Source organism: Triturus cristatus, chromosome 4_1 (assembly GCF_964204655.1).
Source record: "Triturus cristatus chromosome 4_1, aTriCri1.1, whole genome shotgun sequence".
Taxonomy (NCBI): Eukaryota; Metazoa; Chordata; class Amphibia; order Caudata; family Salamandridae; genus Triturus; species Triturus cristatus.
Genome location: NC_140585.1, coordinates 1,160,189,768 through 1,160,211,167, shown reverse-complemented (window position 1 = coordinate 1,160,211,167; position 21,400 = coordinate 1,160,189,768). Strand labels below are relative to the sequence as shown.

The following is a 21,400-nucleotide window of genomic DNA, read 5'->3' as shown; positions in this document are numbered from 1 at the left end:
TGTCAGTACCGGGAGGTGCAACATGACATTGGCTTTGAGGCTAAGGATACTGCAGTATTCGGCCCTCATCAAATAATCGAGTGGAGGTGGCGGCCTTTCCTCTCACTGAATCAGTGGCGGCCCTTCCGCTAAGGCAGAGGAGCGTCGACCCACTGCTTTTTTGCAGTGACACAGGCAAAATAAAATTATAATAACTTGTGCTATTATCATTTTATTTTCTCCATCTTCTGCCTGCTTTGCGTTAGGGGGCGGGGTCAGGGGAGGAGTAGTAGCACCCTCCTAAAGTGCGCAGTGACTGATTGGCCGGCCCTCTCAGGCCGCCCAAAACAGTCTTGCGCACTTCGCATGTAGCCTGCATGGAGAACATGCCAAGGCCTCCAGTCAGCATCTGATTGTCGAAACACAGCGCTCAGACCAATCACAACGCTGCTAAGGCAGCGTAGTGATTGGCTGACTGGTCGCCTGGGTGTCCTTCCGGTAAGGCTGAGCGAGGAAGGACTACGGAGGCCAGGAAGCGGCAAGAAGGTAAGATATTTTTTTTTATTTCCACTTTCCCCGTGGCCTACTTCTTGTCTGTGAGAGTTAGTATTCATACAATAGGCCTTTGGGCCCTTCACACACCTGGGGGCTCCAACTTCCAAATCCCAGTTGTGCACCCAAGTCAGCTGAAGGTGGAAGAGCCAAGGTTCCAGTAGTGTAAAGCAAAATGATGGGGCCCCTACTGCTGAATCTAATGAAGGGCCTCAGAGTCTTACATGTCACCCAGGCATTCATTGGCCTTGGGCTGAAAGGAGGGGGTCTGAAGGGTTGGGCCCTGCTGCGCTGCAGGGTCCTTCCTTACGCCCCTGCAATGGCCACGGTCAGTGGTAAAGAGTTTCTCAGCGGGAAGACACAACACGCACGGTAACAGCCTCTCCTGCCTGACCAACCTCACACCACTCGCAGATCTTCCCTCTTCACTTTTCTCAGACACCCCCTTCCCAAACCCAAGCAAAATAAGAGAGATGTCAACAGGAGTACTCGGTGGGGGGTTACAACCTGGAATCCTAGGGGCAGTGAACAGGGTGTAAACAATAAAAGGGCAATATTTTGAAAAGAGCTGCCTATAACACTGAACTCAGAATCAGTGGGGACTTATACAAAAAACACTGGCAAAGCCAATAGGTCGTGCCTATGCAAGAGCTATTGGCTTTGCCAATTGTTTTAGCCATGTTGTTCAACAGTGTGGCTACTGTTTAGCATGACTAAACATTAGTGGAGGAGAGAAGAGTGGAGTGGAGTGTCATAAAGTGGAATGGCGAAGAGTGGAGTAGAGTGTCGTAGAGTGGCATAGAGTGTTGTGTACTGGAGTGGCATAGAGTTGAGTCGGGCAGCGTTGTGTATGGTGGAGTGGTGTAGAGTAGAGTGGCCTGGTGTATAGTGCAATGGCATAGAGTGTTGCAAAGTATAGTGGTGTAGAGTGCAGTGACATAGAGTGCAGTGGTATAGAATTCAGCGTGTACAATGCAGAATCATAGAATGCAGGTGCATAAATTAGAATGTTGCATAGTAGAGTGCAGTGGTACAGAGTAGAGTGGTGTAGAGTACAGTGGGATAGTTTGCAGAGGTGCAAAGTAGAGTGGAATACAGTGCAATGATGTAGAGTGGTGAAGAGCAGAGTAACGCAGAGAGGTGCAGAGTAGAGTGGTGCAGAGTGTAGTATAGTGTCATAGAGTGCAGTGGCATACAGTGCAGCGAAGTGCTGCAGAGTGAAGTGGCTCAGAGTGGAGTGAAGCAGAGCAAAGTGGCATATAGTGCAGCTGCATAGAGTGCATCGATAAAGAATGCAGTAGTGCAGAGTAGAGTTCCGTGGCTTAGATTGCAGTGTTGCAGAATAGAGTGTCATAGAGTGCAGTGGTGTAGAGTGGCATAGAGTGCATTGACGTAGAGTGGCGTAGAGTAGAGTGGCATAGAGTTAAGTGGCGTAGAGTAGAGTGTTCCAGAGTAGACTGCAGTGGCGTAGATTGGTGCAGAGTAGAGTGCCGTAGAGTAGGCTGGCGTAGAGTAGAATGGTGCACAGAAGAGTAGAGTGCAAAGGCACAGAGTGGGTTACAGTGTAGTGGAGTGGCATAGAGTAGAGTGGACTGGTGTGGAATGTTGCAGTACATAGTGACGTAGAGTCCAGCGACTTAGAATTCAGCGGCGTACAGTGCAGTGTGGTAGAATGCAATGGCATAGATTTGTGTGATGCATAGTGGAGTGCAGTCGCATAGAGGATAATAGTGCAGTGTATAGTGGTGCAGAGTAGAGTGGCATAAAGTACAGTGGGGTAGAATATAGTGGCATTGAGCGCAGTGGTGCAGAGTAGAGTGGCGTAGAGTGGAGTGCCATAGAGTGCAATGGCTTACAGTGGTGCAGAGTAGAGTGGCATAGAGTGCACTACACTAATCTAAAGAGTAGAGTGTATTAGAAGAGAGTGCATTGGCATAGAGTGTATTAACAAAGAGTACAGTGGCGTAGACTGAAGTGTTGCAGAGTGGCGTAGCGTGGAGTGATGCAGAGTGGAGTTTTACAAAGTAGAGTGGAGTGGCCTAGACTGGAGTAGCATAGAGTGCAGTAGCAAAGGTCCAGTGGTGAAGAGTGCAATGGTGTAGAGTAGAGTCGCATAGAGTGCATGGGCATGGAGTAGAGCAGTGCCGAGTAGAGAGGTGCAGAGTGAAGTGGCATAGAGTACAGTGGCATTGAATGGAGCAGTGCAGAGTGGAGAGAAGTACAGAGGGGCAGAGTACAGTGGCATGGGGTAATGCAGAGTGGTACAGAATACAGTGCAGTGGTGTGGAGTGGTGCAGAGTAGAGTGAAGTGTTGTGGAGTGGAATATGCATGGTGTAGTAGCACACTTCCAATACAGGCAACATATCTTCAATCACCATTACATTTGCACAGACATACAGTTTCACTGATAAAAATATACAGCGCACAAACGATAATGTGTGGAAATGTCATCATCTAGTGTATTGATTCTTTTAAAATATTTGTTTCCACCACACTTTCAAATTAATAAATATGTGCTTCATTTGGGCTTTTCTAATTCTGAAATATCTGCACAATTCATTTAGATACACTTAAATGTTGTTGTGTGCTAGATAAAATAACATTGTATCTTTTTAAAACAAATTTTATTCAGTATTTTCAGTTACAGTACATGAAAAAGGTATTTCCGAAAAAACATTTTCTGCACAGCAGGAATACACATATATCCATGATGGTGACATAAATCAAATACACTCTTAACGTAACAGAGCCTTGTACCATAATAATAGTCCCAACTCCCTGGGATCTAGTTGAACAGTTGTCATCTTACTATATTATCTCTTCCCAGCCTGCTGTTCTAATAATTATTCTAACCTCCTGGATCAAGATCTATTCAGTAATACACATTTTTATTGACTCCCTTCCCCCACCCTTGCTGATGAGCCGGCATAGACCACCAAAGGTCCCAACTAGTGAGGGTATATCAAGATCCTAGCAACCAACACTAATAGAATGATTTTCGCCTAGTTAAGTAGGATCTTTATATTCTGGGGATGAAGGGAATTAGAAAAGGGAGTCATGATGCTGGCATTCTCGAAGTCTCGGCTTCGAAAATAGTATCTCCTATTTGGGTAGCGGCCTAATAATTAAATATAGTGGTACTTACTAAGGCTTATGGAGTAAAAATGTTGGTAGGTTTGAAGGTTTCCAGCAATTGATCCCACGTCATAGCGATTGGTTCCTTTGTTAGGCCTCTTTTTTCCTCTCTACAGATAGTTACGCTTTCTGCCAATCCCCATTTTTCCACTTCTTCCTTCCAACTGGGTAGTGTGGGGGACATAGGGGATTTCCATCTCCTGGTGATACCTTGTTTAGCAAGTAATAAAGCCAGATCTGCAAATCTGGCTCACACCTTGTGCTCCTTACGTCCTTTATATAATCCCAATATAGCCGTCTCTGCTTTGTGCCACCCCATATTCCCCACGACCTCTTTTAGGACAGTGGTGATTCCGTTCCAATATCGACCCAGGCTGGGGCAAGCCCAAAACATATGCAATAAATCTGCATCTTGTTCAGGACATCTAGGGCAACAAGGCATGACAGTAGGGAAGATAGCATGTATTTTTTGTGGGGTTAGGTATGCTCTCTGCATTATCATGTCCTGAATAAATTTGAAACAAGTGTTGCAGGAGGTTTTTTTTGGGTACTCTAAGATCGATGCCCATTCTTTGTCTGACAGTGGCCTGTCAACGTCCTATTCCCATTTAGAACGTGCTACAGTAAGTGGAGTGGGTCGGTGTGTGCGTATGCCTCGATACAGCCAGCGTGTTAAATGGCTACCCGCCCCCATGAGGTACACTAGGTGGGCCAATTCATGAGTGTTTGGTTCTGCCCCGTTGGGCGCCCAATATCTTTTAACATAACGTGACAAACTCGCGTGGGTCATGAATAGCATCTCCGTGACTCCCCGTTCGCTCACAAAATCTGTATGTGTAAGTAACATTCTGTCCCCAAATAATTCACCAACTGATGTTACTCCGGCCTGCAGCCAGGGTACTAATTTACGAGTAGTGAGTGTTCCTAGATTAGTCGGGATTCCCAATAGTGGTATATGTGTAACGTATGCAGGGAGGGTACTCGTATAACTTAATGGCTGCTTCCAGTATGTAAGTGCAGTTCTGAGGAGTGTTTCTGCAGTGTGTGGAATTGTTCCACTTGGGGATAACAACTTATGTAATGTGTCTTGAGCCAGCATACATTCCGTATACGCAATTTCCTGCAGATTTCGGCCTGCCAGCCAGTATGAGAGCCATTGCAATTGTGATGCTTAGCAATACGCGTAAATGTCAGGAGCTCCCATTCCCCCTGTATCCGACAGAAGTTGTAGCTTTGCTAGGCTTAGGCGTCTGCGGCCCGTGCCCCATATTAAAATATTAATAATGTGTTCAGAGTAGCGAATACTGCCCTCGGGATTACCACTGGGAGATTTGTAAAGAAATAAAGTAAGCGCGGAAGCATAACCATTTTAGAAATTGCTAATCGTCCAGCTACCGAGAGGGGCAATGATGTCCAAAAAGAAATTTGGTCCCTCAGGGAACGAATCATTTTATACAGATTGCCTTCTATGAGATCAGTTTTGCTTCTATTTATTTGGACCCCTAAGTATTTGAAAGTATTATGAGCTATTGTTATCTCGCAATTTCCAAATGGAATAGTTAGGTTTTCCATATTGGTGCTGAAGGGGAAGCCATAGGATTTCTCATAGTTAATTGCTAATCCTGCTATGTGTTCAAATTATGTAAAAAGTTGTGCTACAGTGTCCAAGTTGTTCTGAAGCCTTTTGGTGCATAGGATAATGTCATCCGCGTAGAGTTATATGGTGTCATGGGTGATATTTATAGTTATCCCCCATTCCGCTGAGGACACTCGTACTTTGTGGGCTAGCAGTTCTAGGGCAAGGGCAAACAATATGGGAGATAGAGGACAGCCCTGGTTCGTGTCCTGTTAAATTCGATATGATTCTGAGATATGTGAACCTGTGCGAACCCGTGCTGTGGGAAGATGGTATCATACTTGGATCCAACGGCTATAGGCTTGTGGGATCCCGAATTTCTGTAGAGCGGCCAGCATATATTCCCAGCTCAGTGTATCAAAAGCCTGAGTAATGTTGAATCTGATGCATCCTGCCTCTGGGATCTCCGTGGCACAAGCAAACATAACATTATACAGTCTACGTATGTTCAAAGAAGTGCTGCGCCCAGGGACAAAGCCGCACTGGTCTATATGTACTAGCTTCGGTACGAGGGGCTGTAAACGATTGACTAAAATGTTACTTAATATCTTAAATTCATTATTTAATAAGGAAAGTGGAGGGTATGCGGATAACCGAGAGTGGTTTCTCCCGGGTTTAGGAAGAGAGGCTATTAAGGCTTGTGTTGTAGAGAGAGGCAATGCACCTATTTCGAAGGCATCATTATATAACTTCTGTAGGTGTTAAAAATAACATTGTACGGCCCTCCTCAAGCACTCCCCGGAGCCATCATAATTGTCAGATAAATCCTCTCACTATGAAGTTAGAGAAAGAAAAGTAAACACTAAGCTCCCTGGAAAAGAGAGCCTGGCATTTGACCTATGTCTATGAATGTGACAAGATAAGAACAAGATTTAAAGTCCTGTTTGCAGAAACCCAGCTCTGATGGATGAATATATATTAAATAGGGTTTGGGAGGAGAAGCGACGAACTCGAGCTGGACAGCTTAAAACAAATAGATTAAGCAAACAGAAAGCAAGCAAATGTGAGTTACAAACCAAAAAGAACAATGGGTGGAATGCATTCCCAGAAAAGCTTTCCGAATCTCACCAAGATGTTGTTAGCAAACCAGACAACTGCGCTGTTTGGTAGGCTTTGACCTAAAAAGTGTACATTACATACATTTAAGAACCTAAGACTGGTACATGGCAACTCAGTAGAGCAGTTTTTGACATACGGTGCACTGACTCAAGCTGCACACAAAATGTGGGGGTGCTTACTGGTTGAACCACCAACACACAATACTTTACAGATACTCCTGACTCATGGAGATGACTCAAGGGCGGTATCCACACTTTACAGGTCGCTTATTACCCTATCAGGGGGAGATCTTACCAAAGATAGAATGAAATAGAATTCCCACCAGGGCACGGAACTGACCAATGCTGCTTAGGAATACAAGGGAAAATATTTTAAAATTGCAATTTTGACTAAAACAATTTAGCTTCCTACACATATCGTACTTAACTCTCAGATGCATAAATAAAACATACCCTAAACCAGAAGAAAGGTGTCCCAGATGTGTGGTTGGTGCAGCCAACTTCATACACATGGTTTGGGACTATCCAGACATAAGGGAATCTTTGGAAAGCATTTTCCCTGTGCAGCAGTCAAATTGGTTAAAACAGTGTGGAAACTGTGATCCAGAGTACAATGGGTGTGGGGTAAATGAGCATGGCATGGGATCAGAGGCACTGCTAAAAATAACAAATTAGTCTGTAATTATTTGGTTGGGCTTTCACCTACAGGTTACTACATATGAAAAATAATACACACACCTTCCATGAAAAATAAATGCATGTTAAACTAATCTGATGGAAATGTACTGTCCTGGTAGGAAAACTAAGGGGCCGATTATGTTGGCAGGCGGATTGCCACCGCCCGTATGGCGGTGGCGATCCACCCGCCAACCTTCACCGCCCGCCTACCTTTTCCCCGCCACATTACGATGGCGGGGAGGACCCCGGCGAACGGGAAGGCCGTCCGCCGGTTTTCCATCAGTCGATGAGTCGACTGGGTGGAAAAGGGGCATAACATGGTGGCGGTGTCTGCAAGATTGGTCACTCGCCTTTCCATGGCGGCATTGCCGCCATGGAAAGGCTCGCGGACTTTGCTGTTGGGGGCCCATAGTGGGCCCCCAGGGTGTTGGGGGGGGTGGGGGTGCACATGGGGTGTACCTATGGTATTCCCCTGCATTTGCATGCACAAGGTGGCAGGCACCGCGCAGTGCATGCCATGTTGTGAATGCAAATGCACAACATGCCTTTTTTACATTGCGGCGGGTGCTGCTGACAGCACCGCCCACCTCAATGTAAAAAATGCTGGATGCGTCTGCCCGTGTGGCAGGCGCATCCTAATTTGAATCGCCGGACCGCCGCACAGATGGCGGGCGGTCCCTTTTGCCGTGCCCGCCATCGTAATGGACCCCTTAGTTCCTTAAGGTGATTACTTCCGAGGCCTGTGTTCATTACCAGAGGGCAACTGATTTGAAGCTTGGTTGGTGCATATGGGAATAGTGACATGAATATTTCTAGCGCTATGTGGTCCCAACCTGTGACAGAAACAACTGCCAGTATGCCAGCCATTAGATAAAAAAAACTATTACACACAGTATATGATAGGCTGCACACAATAGAAGAAAGGCCACTGCAAAATGAGCAAAAAGATTCACGGACTATTAAAAAAAACGCATTTTGTAGTACCCTTAATAGCACAACAATAGTACTACTTGTGTACTACATAATGCTATTCACCTACCTACTTGTGGAGATCTCTCCCCCTCCCAAACTTTATGTGGGAGCTCTCCGCCTCGACTGCGGAGATCTCTGCACACTTACACCTACATTTTATTAGTAGATGTGGAAGGGTTGGGGGAGTGGCTTGTAATGCGCTTCAGCTCAGACCTGGAGTAAGTCTAGCAGCACACATGACCAACCATTGGACCACTGCTACTGCAACACCCTCCCATGCAAAATAATGGAGGTAGAGACTTAAAATACGACCCCACTGGAAAGAATGTTAAACTAATTGAATTCACCTTTTTAAAATATGTATCAATTTTAAAAAATGTTAAACGCTTATACATAACTAAAAATGACTTATTTTATTTTAAAATATTTTAATGACTTAATTTAAAAATAAATGTAAATCTATTTTTTAAAGTAATTTAACTCAAATTAATTCTACACACAGCTTGTAATCATTTTTTTAATACGTAATAAATAAACATAATCATTGTTCCTTATAATATTTGTTAATAAACCCTAAAAATATTTTATTAATATAGTTAAACAAATAAAATATCTAATTTAGAATTCATTTAACATTACTGTATCTTTGTTGTAAATGTTTACACTTTTTCATATACTTTAACATGGGGAGCTCTCTGCCCTGGTGGCAAAGATCTCAGCCTACATGTGAAAAGTTACAAGCAGTAATTTTACACTTGTAAATTGGGCTCCAACGCCTCTTGTTGGTGGAGGGGGCTGTAAGTCTACACTTTGGGGCCGATTCCGATCCGGGTTGGAAAGCACTTCGACCGAGCCGGATCCGGAGTGCTTTCCGACCGAGCCGGAGTCCTGCAGTCCGACCGACCGAGTACTATGCGGCCGTATGCTACCGGAGTCGGTTCGGTCGGACTCCCATAGAAGTCAATGGAAGCCGGTCGTACGACGCGTACATGGGCTCCCATTGACTGAATGGGTATGTCGCGGACAAGTGCGCCCCCTACAGTGGGTACGCGTCTGTGCCATCCGCACCGTACATGTCTGTGTTTGGGAGACCCATGGGTCTCCCCCTGTGTCCGAGTCGTAGGGTTGCGGGTGACAGGGGGTCCCGGAGGATTTGCGAGCCGGACACTCTGGCTTGCACAGGCTGTCCGACACGTGCATCGTACTGGCTAGGTCGTGAATTGCATCCATTGCACGCCACGGTTAGCTTACGACCGAGACGTACGGAGCGGTTCGGACCCGAAAACAACTCGGCCGGTGAATTTCATGTAGCTCGCATCGTACTTGCTCGCTCGTACAGCTGTACGAGTAGGCCGGAAAACACGCATACGGCTCGTAGTTTTTTCCGGCCGGATAACGTTTGGTGCCCCTCTGAGCCGGATCGGAATCGGCCCCTAAGTAGTAAATTTGCACTTGCAAATGGTGCATAGACAAAAGTAGTACATTTACTACAAAGACTAAGGGTAAACTTACACATGTAGATATACTCAGGATGTCAAAAGTTATGTTTTTAATAATACACAATCAGACTGTACCTAGTGAAAACTGTTTTATAGGTGTCCATTAAAAAGATGAATTACATAATTGGTAACACCCTTGCAGTACCTGTCAAAAAGATTAGCACGTTGTCACCATGAAGCTTCAAATGATTTTATAAATTAAAGCCGATATTGGCTCCCAATCAGCCTCAAGATTTGCTGATTAATCAAAAGTCACATATTTACATTTCTTTCAGGTGGTAGGTACCCTGGAAAGAAGGCTTGTTTCTTCTTTAGCTGTCAGTACTTTCTCTCATCCTTACAGCATAGGCGAGCCTTCGCTCCCTGATAGCCTGAGGCAGCTCATAGGTAGCACCGTGGCATTAACTGTTCTGGAACCGTTGTTTCTTAACAAAAAATACAGGAAATGTTTCGTTAAAAGGGGAAAAAAAAGTCTTGGCTCGCCGTTCCTAGTAAATCCCACCCACTTCGACCTCTGTCTCTGCTGATGTTGAACTTACTGGGAAAGCCATTACTTGCAGACCCAATCCTGCATAATGGGCTAACTGCTCATAAGGGGAAAAATGTAGCTGATTTTCCAATTTGGAATTTGTGTGTTTGTCCAAAAGAATGGCAGCTCTGTCCTGGAGGTCTCACACTGTGCCGGAGCTGTTAGTTTGATCGAAAGACTTATTAAAATGAGCCAAGGCAGATAATTAAACCTATCATTTAACTAAATTGTGGAAATGGCAGGCCTACATCTTGTAATTCTTGGGGCATCATACCGTTGACCTTGGCCAGTAGATCTGAGTCCATGCCACCATGTTTGGGGGAATTACTTTCCCAAAATTCTGGTGCTTCTCAAGTGGTGGGTGGTCGCCATGGAGACAACCACTGATGGTACATAGGATGAAGTTTTTAGTTTTCATGCATCATGATGCTGGGCCCTATTTATGGTGGCCCTCCCAAAGTGGTCTTGTAGCAAACGGGCAGCCAGAAAGGACTGTGCTCTGGCAAGGCCAGCTGAGGTGGTCCCTCCACCTCTAAATGAGCCAGGGGAACTAAAGTTTTGATCTCAGTAACTCCGATGATTTGCAGCAAGGCAGCTTTTCCTCCTACCCATAAAAGAGGCCGCTAATCTCACTGTGAGAATTACTTACCACAGGAGTCTAAGCACCTCGACTTCAGCTGCTTATTTGATTTTTACAGCAGAACCACAATTTTGAGCACTTTTTAACATTTTCTTGCTTTTCAGGATTCACTTGTTTTTTGGTTGTATAATTCTACGCACAACGCTACTTGTGAAACATATGTTTGCAAGCATCTTCTTACAAGGCTCATTCAGGAACAGAAGGTGTCCCTTACCAGCAGATATGGGTACAACACTTTTATTGGTTGCGCCACTTGGAACATTCCATATGGCAGCAGGCAAGGGTCACCTCCCAAGGGCACTCAAAAGCCAATCAAATCAGGATGATTAATAAAAATCCTACTTTCATAGGCTTGCAGCCAAAATATGGGATTAAGGGACTTCCACGCGATAAACTTGGGCTTCTTCGATTAGGTATCTGTAAAACAAATAAACCAATAACAAGCACATTTTTCACTTTGAATGTCTTGTTCCTCAGCAGCAACCACTCAGTGTGTAGTAGTAATCATGCAAAGCGATGGCCGTTGCAACTTTCACTACAGCCAGAAGGTGTGCAGCAAAGTCAGCATCCATGCTTATCCTGAGAGGTAAGGTTGAGGTGCTGATCCAATGTAAAGCCCAGGCAGTCGATTTAACGGGGAGATTAAACGATTTCCCCCAAATATGGGACATTGTATCCTCCCCATCTTGCTTTTAAGAGGTAAACTGGCTCCTAGTGTACCATGCGCGATCCTAGCTGAAACACGCTTGGCCAGAATGCCAGGTTGCCTAGTTCAGTGATTGTCCCACCACACCTGCTGCAACAAATACAACTCAGTGTTGCTGAAATGTGCCTGAAGTTCACGTTTGTAGCTTTCTAGGGAATTCGCACCTAGTGACCCAAAATGGTAACAGGGCATCCCTAGCTAGGCCACGCTCTCTGGCCGGCTAGAATGAAGATTGCCTCCATTTCCTTCCAGTGACAGAAGGTGGGGCTGTAAAGGCTTTTCTTCAACTTTGTAGGTAAAATAATGGGTCTCTAATACCAGTGTCCTATGTGTGCAAGGTATTCTTTTCCAACAGTGGTGATCCCAGCCATTGTTAAGGAAAAGGGGATCGCAAAATGATGAATAGCTAAATCACATTTTATATAGACTTATGTACTGTAAGCAAAGATAGTAATTGCATTTATATATCGCTTACTACCCGTGATTGGGCGCTGAAGTGCATTACGCTGGGCAGCACACTACACCGAAGCCGAAGATTAGTGGTTAGTACAGTGTTTATTGTTGGGCATTGGGTTTAGTCTTGTACTCTCAAAGTATTCCATGCATTTACTCCAGTTTCCTTGTGGTGGATTGATTTAATTGGGGCTGGGTTTGCTCATAAACCGGGGGCACATGTGAGTTCATGCAGATGGCTGATGGGATTAACAGAGCAGCAAGATGAAATTGGGCATTATTAGGTTGCAGGGTCAGACCTTCAAAGAAAGGTTGTGATCCTTGGCATGAAGCGTGGGTAATTTGCAGCAAAACAAAAAAAGAGAAAAGATTGGTCACTTAAGACATATGGCATTTTTTTTTTTTTTTTAAAGAAATTTTATTGTTTTCAAAACAAATACAACCATAGGACATGGAATCAGACCGTATGTACAGTTCATTGGACAAATCACCACGCAGATTCATAATTTCTTCAGGTAGGCCCAAGTCGAACGCTTTGAGACAAACATTGCCGTCCCCCCTCCCTTCCACCCCCCCGGCCTTCCTAGCCATCCGAGTCAGAGGAGTCCTCATCTGAAAGAGGTGGTGGATCACATATGTTACCCCTATACTTGTTCCACGCTCCCCATACTCTGACCCACTTTCGAGGACATCCCCGCCGGATAAATACGGAGCGCTCAGCAAACATGGCCCTATCCATCTCTCTCTTCCATATTGATAGCAACGGTGTCTCCACCGCTCCCCATTTTTGGGCTATGTTCCTTTGGGCCGTCATGTTCCCCAGCGTCACCCAGCCCTGCGCCTGACGATTGAGATCAGTGAGCTCCCACACATTCAACAAACAGCGTCTGGGCTCAGGCACCAACGACACCCCGCACACCTGTGACATTGTTCGCAGCACTCGCTTCCAGAATACCTGGAGAACAGGACAGTCCCAGATAATGTGATAGAAGGTTCCCTCCTCCCCGCAACCCCGTAGGCAGAAGGGATGAGGCACTCTGCCCAGTTTATGTAACAAGCCTCTGGTGAAGTACAAACGATGTAGAATACGAAGTTGCACCAGCCGCAGCCTCGAGGGTATACCCGCCTCGCATGGCGAGGCCAATGCCTCACGCCAGTCCGGGTCATCAAAATCACCGACCTTTCCGGCCCATCTCTCCCGCAAGAGCCCCATAGGGTCCGGCAAATTGTTGATCAGTTTGCGGTACGTGAAGGACGTCGCCCTCTTTGGCATGTACTCGGTCAACAACCTGTCCTCCAGCGGGGATGCCTCCGGAACCTGCACTCCTGGGGTTAACTGTGCCGTCAGGGCATGCTTCATCTGGAGGTATCGGAACCATTCTGAGGGAGCCAGCTCATATTGCTGTTGTAAGCGCGCGAATTGGACGACCTCCCCCTTGTGCCACACGTCGCCTATCACCGAGATTCCGATGGTGTCCCAAGCGTTGAAGCCCTTGCTGTCCCTCAGACGTCCCAGCCGTTTGGTATCCCAGAGAGGTGTAAGCTGCGTCAGGACTCCCCGCCAACCCAACCTGGCCTGCGCCGCATGCCAGATAGATACAGTCTGTCTCAGAGGGCCGATCAGCTGCGGGGCCAGCCGGGCATCATATAGAGGGGTTAGCATACCCCTTTCACCCAGTACATCCCTATCCGCCTAAAACGCAGGGTCCGACTGAGGCGCATGGAGCCACTGGTTGATCACCTTGAGCTGCGCCGCCCAATAATAGAGCTGGATATCCGGGAGCGCAATTCCCCCATCGTACCACCCACGGACTAATTTTGCTTGTGCAATGCGCGCCGGTTTGTTGCCCCAGAGTAGGTTGGAGACCTGCGCTGCTACCGCGCGGAAGTAGGTCGGCGGCACCGGATATAGAGTATTCTCCAGCACATAAAGAAACCGCGGCAGGGCCATCATTTTGAAGAGCGCCGCCCTCCCCACCAGGGTCAAGGGCAACGCTCCCCAGTGCTGCACATCACGCTTGAGGCGGTCCAATTGAGGGCTCAAGTTGTGCCTGAAAAATTCCAACTGATCCAATGTAACATGCACACCCAGGTATTTGAACGACCCCTCCGCCACTTGTATCTGGCATCCCTCCGACAGTCGAGGAGGGGGGCCCCGTAGCACCAGGAGGACTGACTTCGACCAGTTTATCGTATAGCCAGATGCCCGGCCGAATACCTCGCAGATGTTAAGCAATGTCAGGATGGAGCGTCTAGGGGAAGACAAGTAAAGCAGTATGTCATCCGTGTAGAGGGAGACGCGGTCTTCCCAGTCTGCAGACCAGCGAAGGCCCCACATCATGGGCTCCCACCGTATCCAAGTCGCGAGCGGCTCGAGCACTAGGGCGAAAAGCAGCGGCGAGAGAGGGCAGCCCTGACGCGTACCCCGCCCCAGGGGGAAATCCTCCGACATATGCCCGTTGGCCGCGACATGGGCCAGCGGCTTGGTGTAGAGGAGTCGGATCCAGGCACAGAACTTCGGCCCAAACCCCAGATGTGACAATACCGCGAAGAGAAAGGGCCATTCCACCATATCGAATGCCATGTGGGCATCAAGGGAGAGAATGACAGCCGGTTCCTGTAGTCGGTCCACTCGGGCCAGCACACCATGTAAGCACCTCAAATTGTGGGAGGTCCTTCTCCCAGGCATAAAGCCCGACTGGTCCGGGTGCACTATGTCAGCCAAATGAGGCGTGAGTCGGAGGGCCAACAGTTTCGCAAGGATCTTGACCTCTGCATTGATCAGCGAAATGGGACGATAGGAGGCACATTGATCCGCCGGCTTACCCGGCTTCGGTATTACCACGATAGTGGCCGTTCGCTGGTCCGCGGGGAGCTCCCCCGCCTCCAGGCCGTGCGTGTACATATTCAGCAAGTGTGGGGCCAGCATCTCGGGCAGCCGTTGATACAGCTCAATCGGGATGCCGTTGGGACCCAGCGCCTTACCGGGCTGCAACGCGTTAATAGCCACCTGTAGCTCCTCTACCGTGAGTTCGGCCTCCAGGGTCTCTCTAGCCTCAGGGGAGAGCTTGGGCATCTGCAGGTCTCTGATATATGTCAATGCCATCTCCACCGACATGGAGGAATTGGAGGACTACACTTCTCGAAAATGCATCGCCAGGGTGTGCACTATTTCTCGTGGGTCTGACGTTTTCGACCCCTCGGCAGTGTCAAGCTGCGCAATCCACCGGGCTCCGCTGTCGCGTCTGTCCAGCCACGCCAGTAGCCTGCCGGTTTTATCGCCTACGTCGTAGACTGTGTGCCTCGAGGCCTCTAGTCGCTGTCTGACACGCTCTGCTAGGTGCTCCTTGTGTTTCACCTGAGTCACTCGCAGGTCATGCGAGGTTTCATGGGAGGGGGTTTCGGCCTGGCGAGCCTCCGCAGTCCGGAGCGCAAGCTCCAGCGACTGCAACTCAGATGTCTGCGTGCGCTTATAACCTGTGATGGCGGCCATTGCCTGGCCCCGCACCACCGTTTTGTACGCCTCCCAAAGAATCGTGGGGGAGTCGACCGAAGCGGCGTTTTCGTGGAAGTAAAGCTTTGTCGCCTGTGCGATGGATTTACTAATCTTCGGCAGTCCCATGTAGCTGGGGCGTATCGGATATACGCGGCGGCGCATCAGGTGGTAGCTATTGTATTGCAAGAGGAGCGGGGAATGATCAGAGATCCCCCTGGGTCTGATGTCAATACTTTCAATATTGTGAAGGCAACCGGGGGAGCCCAGAAAGTGATCGATACGGGTTAGACTATCGTGTACCCCGGAGTGGTACGTGTAGGATCGCTTCCCTGGGTGATACAATCGCCAAAGATCTGTGAACCCGAGCGCCGCTGTGAAGCCCGCAAGGCGGGTCGTTCCCCCGCCCCTCGCTCGGGGCGGAGACCGGTCAATGTGGTCATTCATCACTGCATTAAAGTCACCCCCAATTAACACCTCTCCCTCTGGTAGCGTAAGTAGAAATTCACTAAGCGCCGGGAGCTCCTCAGCATGTAACCCGGGTGGGATATAGACCGACACTACGTTGTAGGGCCGCCCTTCCCATTGAAGGTGAGCGGCGGCGAAACGCCCGGCTCCGTCCGTATTTACACTAAGCACGATTAAGTGGGACTGTTTGCGCAGCAATATGCCAACCCCCCGGGACCCAGAGGTGAAATCAGAATGCACCACCATCTTATATCCCCCTCTGTCCAGCGCTCTAGTAGCAGTGCCCGTGAGGTGGGTCTCTTGGAGTAAGACCAGTGCCGGGGCACACCGTTTGATACTGTGCAGGACCAGGCCCCGTTTGATTTTATCTCCCAATCCCCGAACATTCCATGTGAGTAGAGAGAGGGGCCGCACAGGAGTCAAATTGGTGTCAGGGGATACATCACTCAGCAAGCCGGACTTCACGGCGGTTGGGAGAAGTGACAAAGCATGATGCGGATAATGCGTAGTGCGACCCGGGTCGTGTATTGAGTATGTGCGTGGTGTAAGTCTGAGGTCCGTGTCCTATATAACCAAAACAGGAAAACAAAACCATAAAACGTTCCCCAACCCCCCACCCCACTCCCTGCCTCCCTGCCACACGGACTCAGAACTGCCCGCCACCCCAACTCAGCAGAGTGCTCAATCCCTTTAACCCCAACCAGTACTTGCGCTTTAAGGAGCGTGGAGTCCGAGGGAGACCAGGACATCCCCTATCCCCAGGTCCCATCGTTCATGTCCCAAAACAGCTGATACGAGGCCAATACATCAGCAGCGGTCCCCGGAGGTCAGTCTCGAACTACATTTCGGGGATAATACAAGCCACTATGTCATCCGGTAGGTTCCTCCTCAACCTCTTCCGTTCGCCGGTGGTGTCCAGTAGGATCTTACGCATTCCCGGGGCGCCTTGTCCCCCGGTTGAAGCGCCCTGCGTTACTAGCTTGGCGCCACCCCTCCAACCAGTCATGAGCCTCCTCTGGTGTGTTAAAGAAGAGAGACGCGCCGGGAAGAGCATTGCATATGGAAGTTCTCGGGCCCTTAGCTTCTTCTTGACCTCCACGAAGCTCCGTCGCTGCGCCGCCACCGCCGCCGTATAGTCTGGGAAGAAGGACACCGTGGAGTTCTGGAGACGGATGGGCGGTGCCACCCGCGCCGCTTGCAGAATGGCATCCCTGTCTCGGAAATTGAACAGGCGGGCCAGGACGGGCCTCGGAGGCGCCCCCACCTTCGGTCGCCCTCCTGGTACTCTGGGCTCGCTCCACCGAGAAAAATGCTGAGAGGCCCCGGGGTTGTAACTTGGATTTGATCAATTCTTCAACATAGAGGTCCATGGCTGGGTGTCCCTCACTTTCGGGAATCCCGGTAATGCGCACGTTATTGCGGCGGGAGCGTCCTTCCTGGTCGTCCAGCCGGGCCGCCATCCGTTTGTTCTCCGACTCTAACTGAGACACCCTCTGCAAGAGGTAGCTCGCGTCTTTCATTAGGGTCTCCGTTACCTGCTCCACCTCCGCAACCCTGGCGGACATATTCTGGAAGTCCGCGCGAAGCAGGGACACGTCCGTAGAAATCGACCCCACCGTGGATTGTACCTGCGTTAAGGCCGCCATAATGTCTTCCAGTGTTACCTTTGGTGTGTCGTTGGTCGCCGCCATCTTCTCGGCGCGGCCGCTGCGGTCTGGCACTGCGGAGTCTTTGGTGTAGGCGAATTTATCCAGCTTGCCTTGCTGGTGCCCCTTGGTTCCTTTCCCGCTCATGGCGCTGATGGGTGATGCCTCCAAACTCCACTCCCGCAGAGCAATGGAGAGTCGGTGCAGCAGGGCACCCCAGTCAGGCCACGAACCCCTCAGGCAGCCCGGGGAACGGTCTCCGTCCCAGGTCGTTCCCCTGGGGGTGGCACGGATCAGCAGGGGCGGCTTCTCACCGCGGCGGAGTCCGGCGCAGGGCAGGGCCACAGTTCTCGGTTCACCCCACCGGTCCCTGCTAGTAGTGGGTACCCGGGGGAGCCCCACCGGCGCCAGGCAGCAGCCCGCAGAAGCGCGTCCCAGGCCTCCGGGATGAGCAGTGGAGTTCGCGCCTCAGCCCTGACGCCTCAATCAGGTCTCTCGGTGTGGGCCGATCGGGGTCTTCAGGCACGGTTGTGCAGCCCTCTCCGGATCACTCGCCTCAATGCTGCCCCGGCTCCATCCGGTCGCGCTGTCGTCGGCTCTACCAGTAGTCGCCCAACCTCCGCCGTCGCCTCAGGGCCGGTCCGGCCCGGTCGCGCTCCGCCCGGGATCCCCCCCGCCACTCGAGGCCCCGGTCGAACGCGCCGAGGTAGGCCGCAAATCTCCGGGCCTCGCCGATTCCGTCCCAGGCGTCCGAAGGATCCGGGAGTCGGATCAGGCGGCGTCGCTATATGTCCGCTGTCCGTTCCGGGACTTTTGGGGTCGGATCACCGCACGGATGGATTACGGATGTTAGGGGAGTCGATCTCGTCCCCGGAGCCCAACTAGGTTGCGGCCATCTTGCTTGGCTGCAAGCCACGCCCCCGACATATGGCATTTTTAATCTAATGTTGTGGTCAGGACATTTTTAAGACAAACTGTGATTTAGATTTCATTGTAGCAAGTAAATAATTTCATGAGCATAACCATAACGTGCTTCAGTCCTGTTCTCTTGCTCATGCTAACCACGTCCACAGGAAGTCTCCGTGTCTGACGCTGAGCTGTGCCAACCTCTTGACACGCGAGGAGAGAAAGTGAGGACTTGCTCGTCATTTGAAACATTTTCATATCATTGTTACTTTTTGAAGTCTAAAGCAAGGCCGGACTGGCCGTACAGGCATTGGGAGTTTCCCTGGAAGGGTGGGGGGCAGGTTTTGTTATTGGGGGCCGGTTTTGTAGCAGTGCAGCGGTTTTAAAAGCACTGCAAAGTTCTTGTATATCCAGCAGTTTACGGGGAACAATAAAAGTGTTAAGATAGCTCTGGTGATTAATGTAATTACTGAAGAAAGATGGGAGTTTTGTCCAGTGGCAATTTTGACTCATCTAAGGTAGCACACAGGATTAATGTGCCTGCTGCAAATAACTTCTACCATGCACATCAAAGGAGAGTATTTTATGTGCATCGCTCAGTGGGTTACTGCTTTTGTCACGGAGGTTCTTTCGTTACTGTACAATTCATAAGTTACAATCATAATTATTTATTTATTTATAAGTTTTGTATAGCGCTAGCTAGATCAGAAGGTATCGGAGCGCTTTACATATAATGCGATATCATATGAATAAAGCACATGCATAAATACAGACAAAGAAAGTTGTTAGGCCGCAAAGGTAGTTACACTATGCAGACATAGGAACAGTAATGTAGCAAAGTGAGCTATTAACTGCCATCAAAGAGCTGTTGGAAACTGCATGGTACAGGTTAGAAAGTTATGCGTTCTGCCCAGTCATTTATAATCCTGATGTAGCCAACAAAGAAATACATTTGTATAAGTAAAGTCAACCCTTGCCACTGTGTTATCTTCTGAACCCTGAGTTTGTGCATTTCCAGACCAAGCACACTTAAAAAATGCCTGCCAGTATCGGGGACGTGAATCCTACACCTTGCAGTTACCTTTGCCTTATGTAGCATTTTCTATACACTGATTTACACATGAATGACTCATTGCCTCTGTATGTGAGTGTGATGTAAAGTGCTCCGACACCCTACACTGGTATGAAAGGCGCTATAATACAAATGAAATACATGTGAGAGAGGGGCTATGGAGCGATGAGAAGCACTGTTGGAGGGTGATAGTGAGGGAATCATTGAAGAGCCCCAACAAAGATTGCTGTGTCCTGGTGCACTGTAAGGTCATCATTTACTATGCTTGAAAAACTAACACAATTGAATATATAATAACAAATGTGTTTCAGAATGCACCATTTACCCCAAATGTTCTTGGGGGGAGAGCCTCAGGGAAGTGGTCAGGCTCACTCGCAATGTACGGTAGTGGGCTCGTCTGACAAAATTTGCCAGGGCTGCTTTTAGTTCCGAGTCTGGCCCTGGTCTAAAGCCTATAGTGTTGTCATTTCATCTCATGGTCTAGGTTTTTTTTTTATCTCACACCAAAAAATATGCTTTGCGGGCGACTGTCGCTGAAGCGTTTTGGTTCGTCCCAAAGAGTGACTGCACAGAGAGTGCAGGTGATGCCTAGAGGGAACCAGAGTTACACCGAGGTTTCCAGATAGACAGGGGGTGGCAGAGCGATGCAGACGGCTCCCATGTGACGAGCCCCTGCTGTGGTGTTGTTCTTTGGAGGGGGTGCAAAGTGGTTAAGTTACAGGTACATTTCTAGTGTGATACTCCGCCCACACAAAGCTTCCTCGGTGTTGTTACACAGATAGCGCTGGAGTGGCATACAAAGTGTCAGTATTACAGAGAGGATAGCGGCGTGAGCGTCCCAGTGACCGTGCTCCTTCGCAGTCTAACTTCTGGAGCCCTGCGCTCCTCTCCCTGCTTTTGAGGAGGAGTTAGGCCTGCGGAGGGGTCCGCCCCTCGCCCCGGCGGAGGGATACGGCGCGCACAGTCCGGTACCCACACATTCCAAAAGAGAGTGGCCGGGACTCGTGCCAGCGGAAGAAGTGCGCGCGGCGGAGCTGTCCCGGGCCGGGCAGTGTCTCAGAAAGTGCGAAGGAGTGCAGCCTTATGGATGTGTGAGAGGCCGGGACACCTGTACACCGCGACATGGGGCAGCGTCGGGCGGCCTGGAGCCTGCTGCTCTGCGTGCTGCTGGCGGACGTCGGGCACGGTAAGGGGGCGCAGAATGCGAGACGCCTGGGTGCGCGAGCTCCGATCTTTGGGACAGGGACACAAAGGGGCGCGAGAGCTCTGGCGATCGGACAGATCTCTGAACTTTAGGAACTGATCTATGAACTTCGGGGATCATAGAGAGAGGTTTACACTCCAGGGATGGGACAGAGAGAGAACTCAACTTTATGGATGGGGCAGAGCGAGCTTCCAGTACTGAGTGAGAATTGAAGAAGGGACAGAGTAAGTGTTTAACTTTAGGGACAGCGCGCAAGAGTGAGGGACTATGGGGATAGGACAGAGCGAAGTGTATGTGGTGTGTGTGGCTGGAACAAAGCGAGCTGCAGGCAGAGCCGGCCGCTGAAAGTAAATTGCACAATTCCCTGGGCTGCCGCGGCGCTCGGGTCGGAGTACACCTCTCGCTGCAGTGATTTATTGCGCTTGTTTTATTGTTCGTCGCGTTGGTTTATTTGGCTCTGCTAATTCTCTCCCCCTCCCTTTTACTCTTTCATATCTATTCTCCCTGGTCTTCCCTGCTTCCCCAGAATTGTTACCCCATCTTAAGTACTCTGCACAGCGTCTGGCACCCTGTCCGTTATATGCCTTGGGGTCTGGAGAGGGTGGCTCCTCCCAGAGCGCGGTGTTTTGCAGTCTGTGCTAAAAGTGTTAAGACGTCGGCTTGTGATTTGTGTCTGTTGGTTTACAAGAATGTTTTTCGATAAATAGACGTAGGACACGTTAATTTTCCTCATCCTTGCTAAGGTGTCTTAATTGTGGGGGCTGCAGGGTGGG

At 49.3% G+C, this 21,400-nt stretch overlaps 1 protein-coding gene across 3 annotated transcripts in view; it reads left to right on the top strand.

Annotated features, from left to right (window-relative positions):
* Positions 1 to 20,401: 20,401 nt before the first annotated feature.
* Positions 20,402 to 21,400, top strand: part of LOC146856251 (uncharacterized) — a 259,790-nt gene continuing 258,791 nt past the window's right edge. For all 3 annotated transcript variants that reach the window (XR_014981452.1, XM_085654318.1, XM_085654319.1), the window contains exon 1: positions 20,402 to 20,609. Coding sequence is in view for 2 of the 3 variants with exons in the window: in XM_085654318.1 (XP_085510444.1) it covers positions 20,546 to 20,609 (64 nt within the window). In the remaining variant the exon portion in view is untranslated. The remainder of the gene's footprint in view (positions 20,610 to 21,400) is intronic.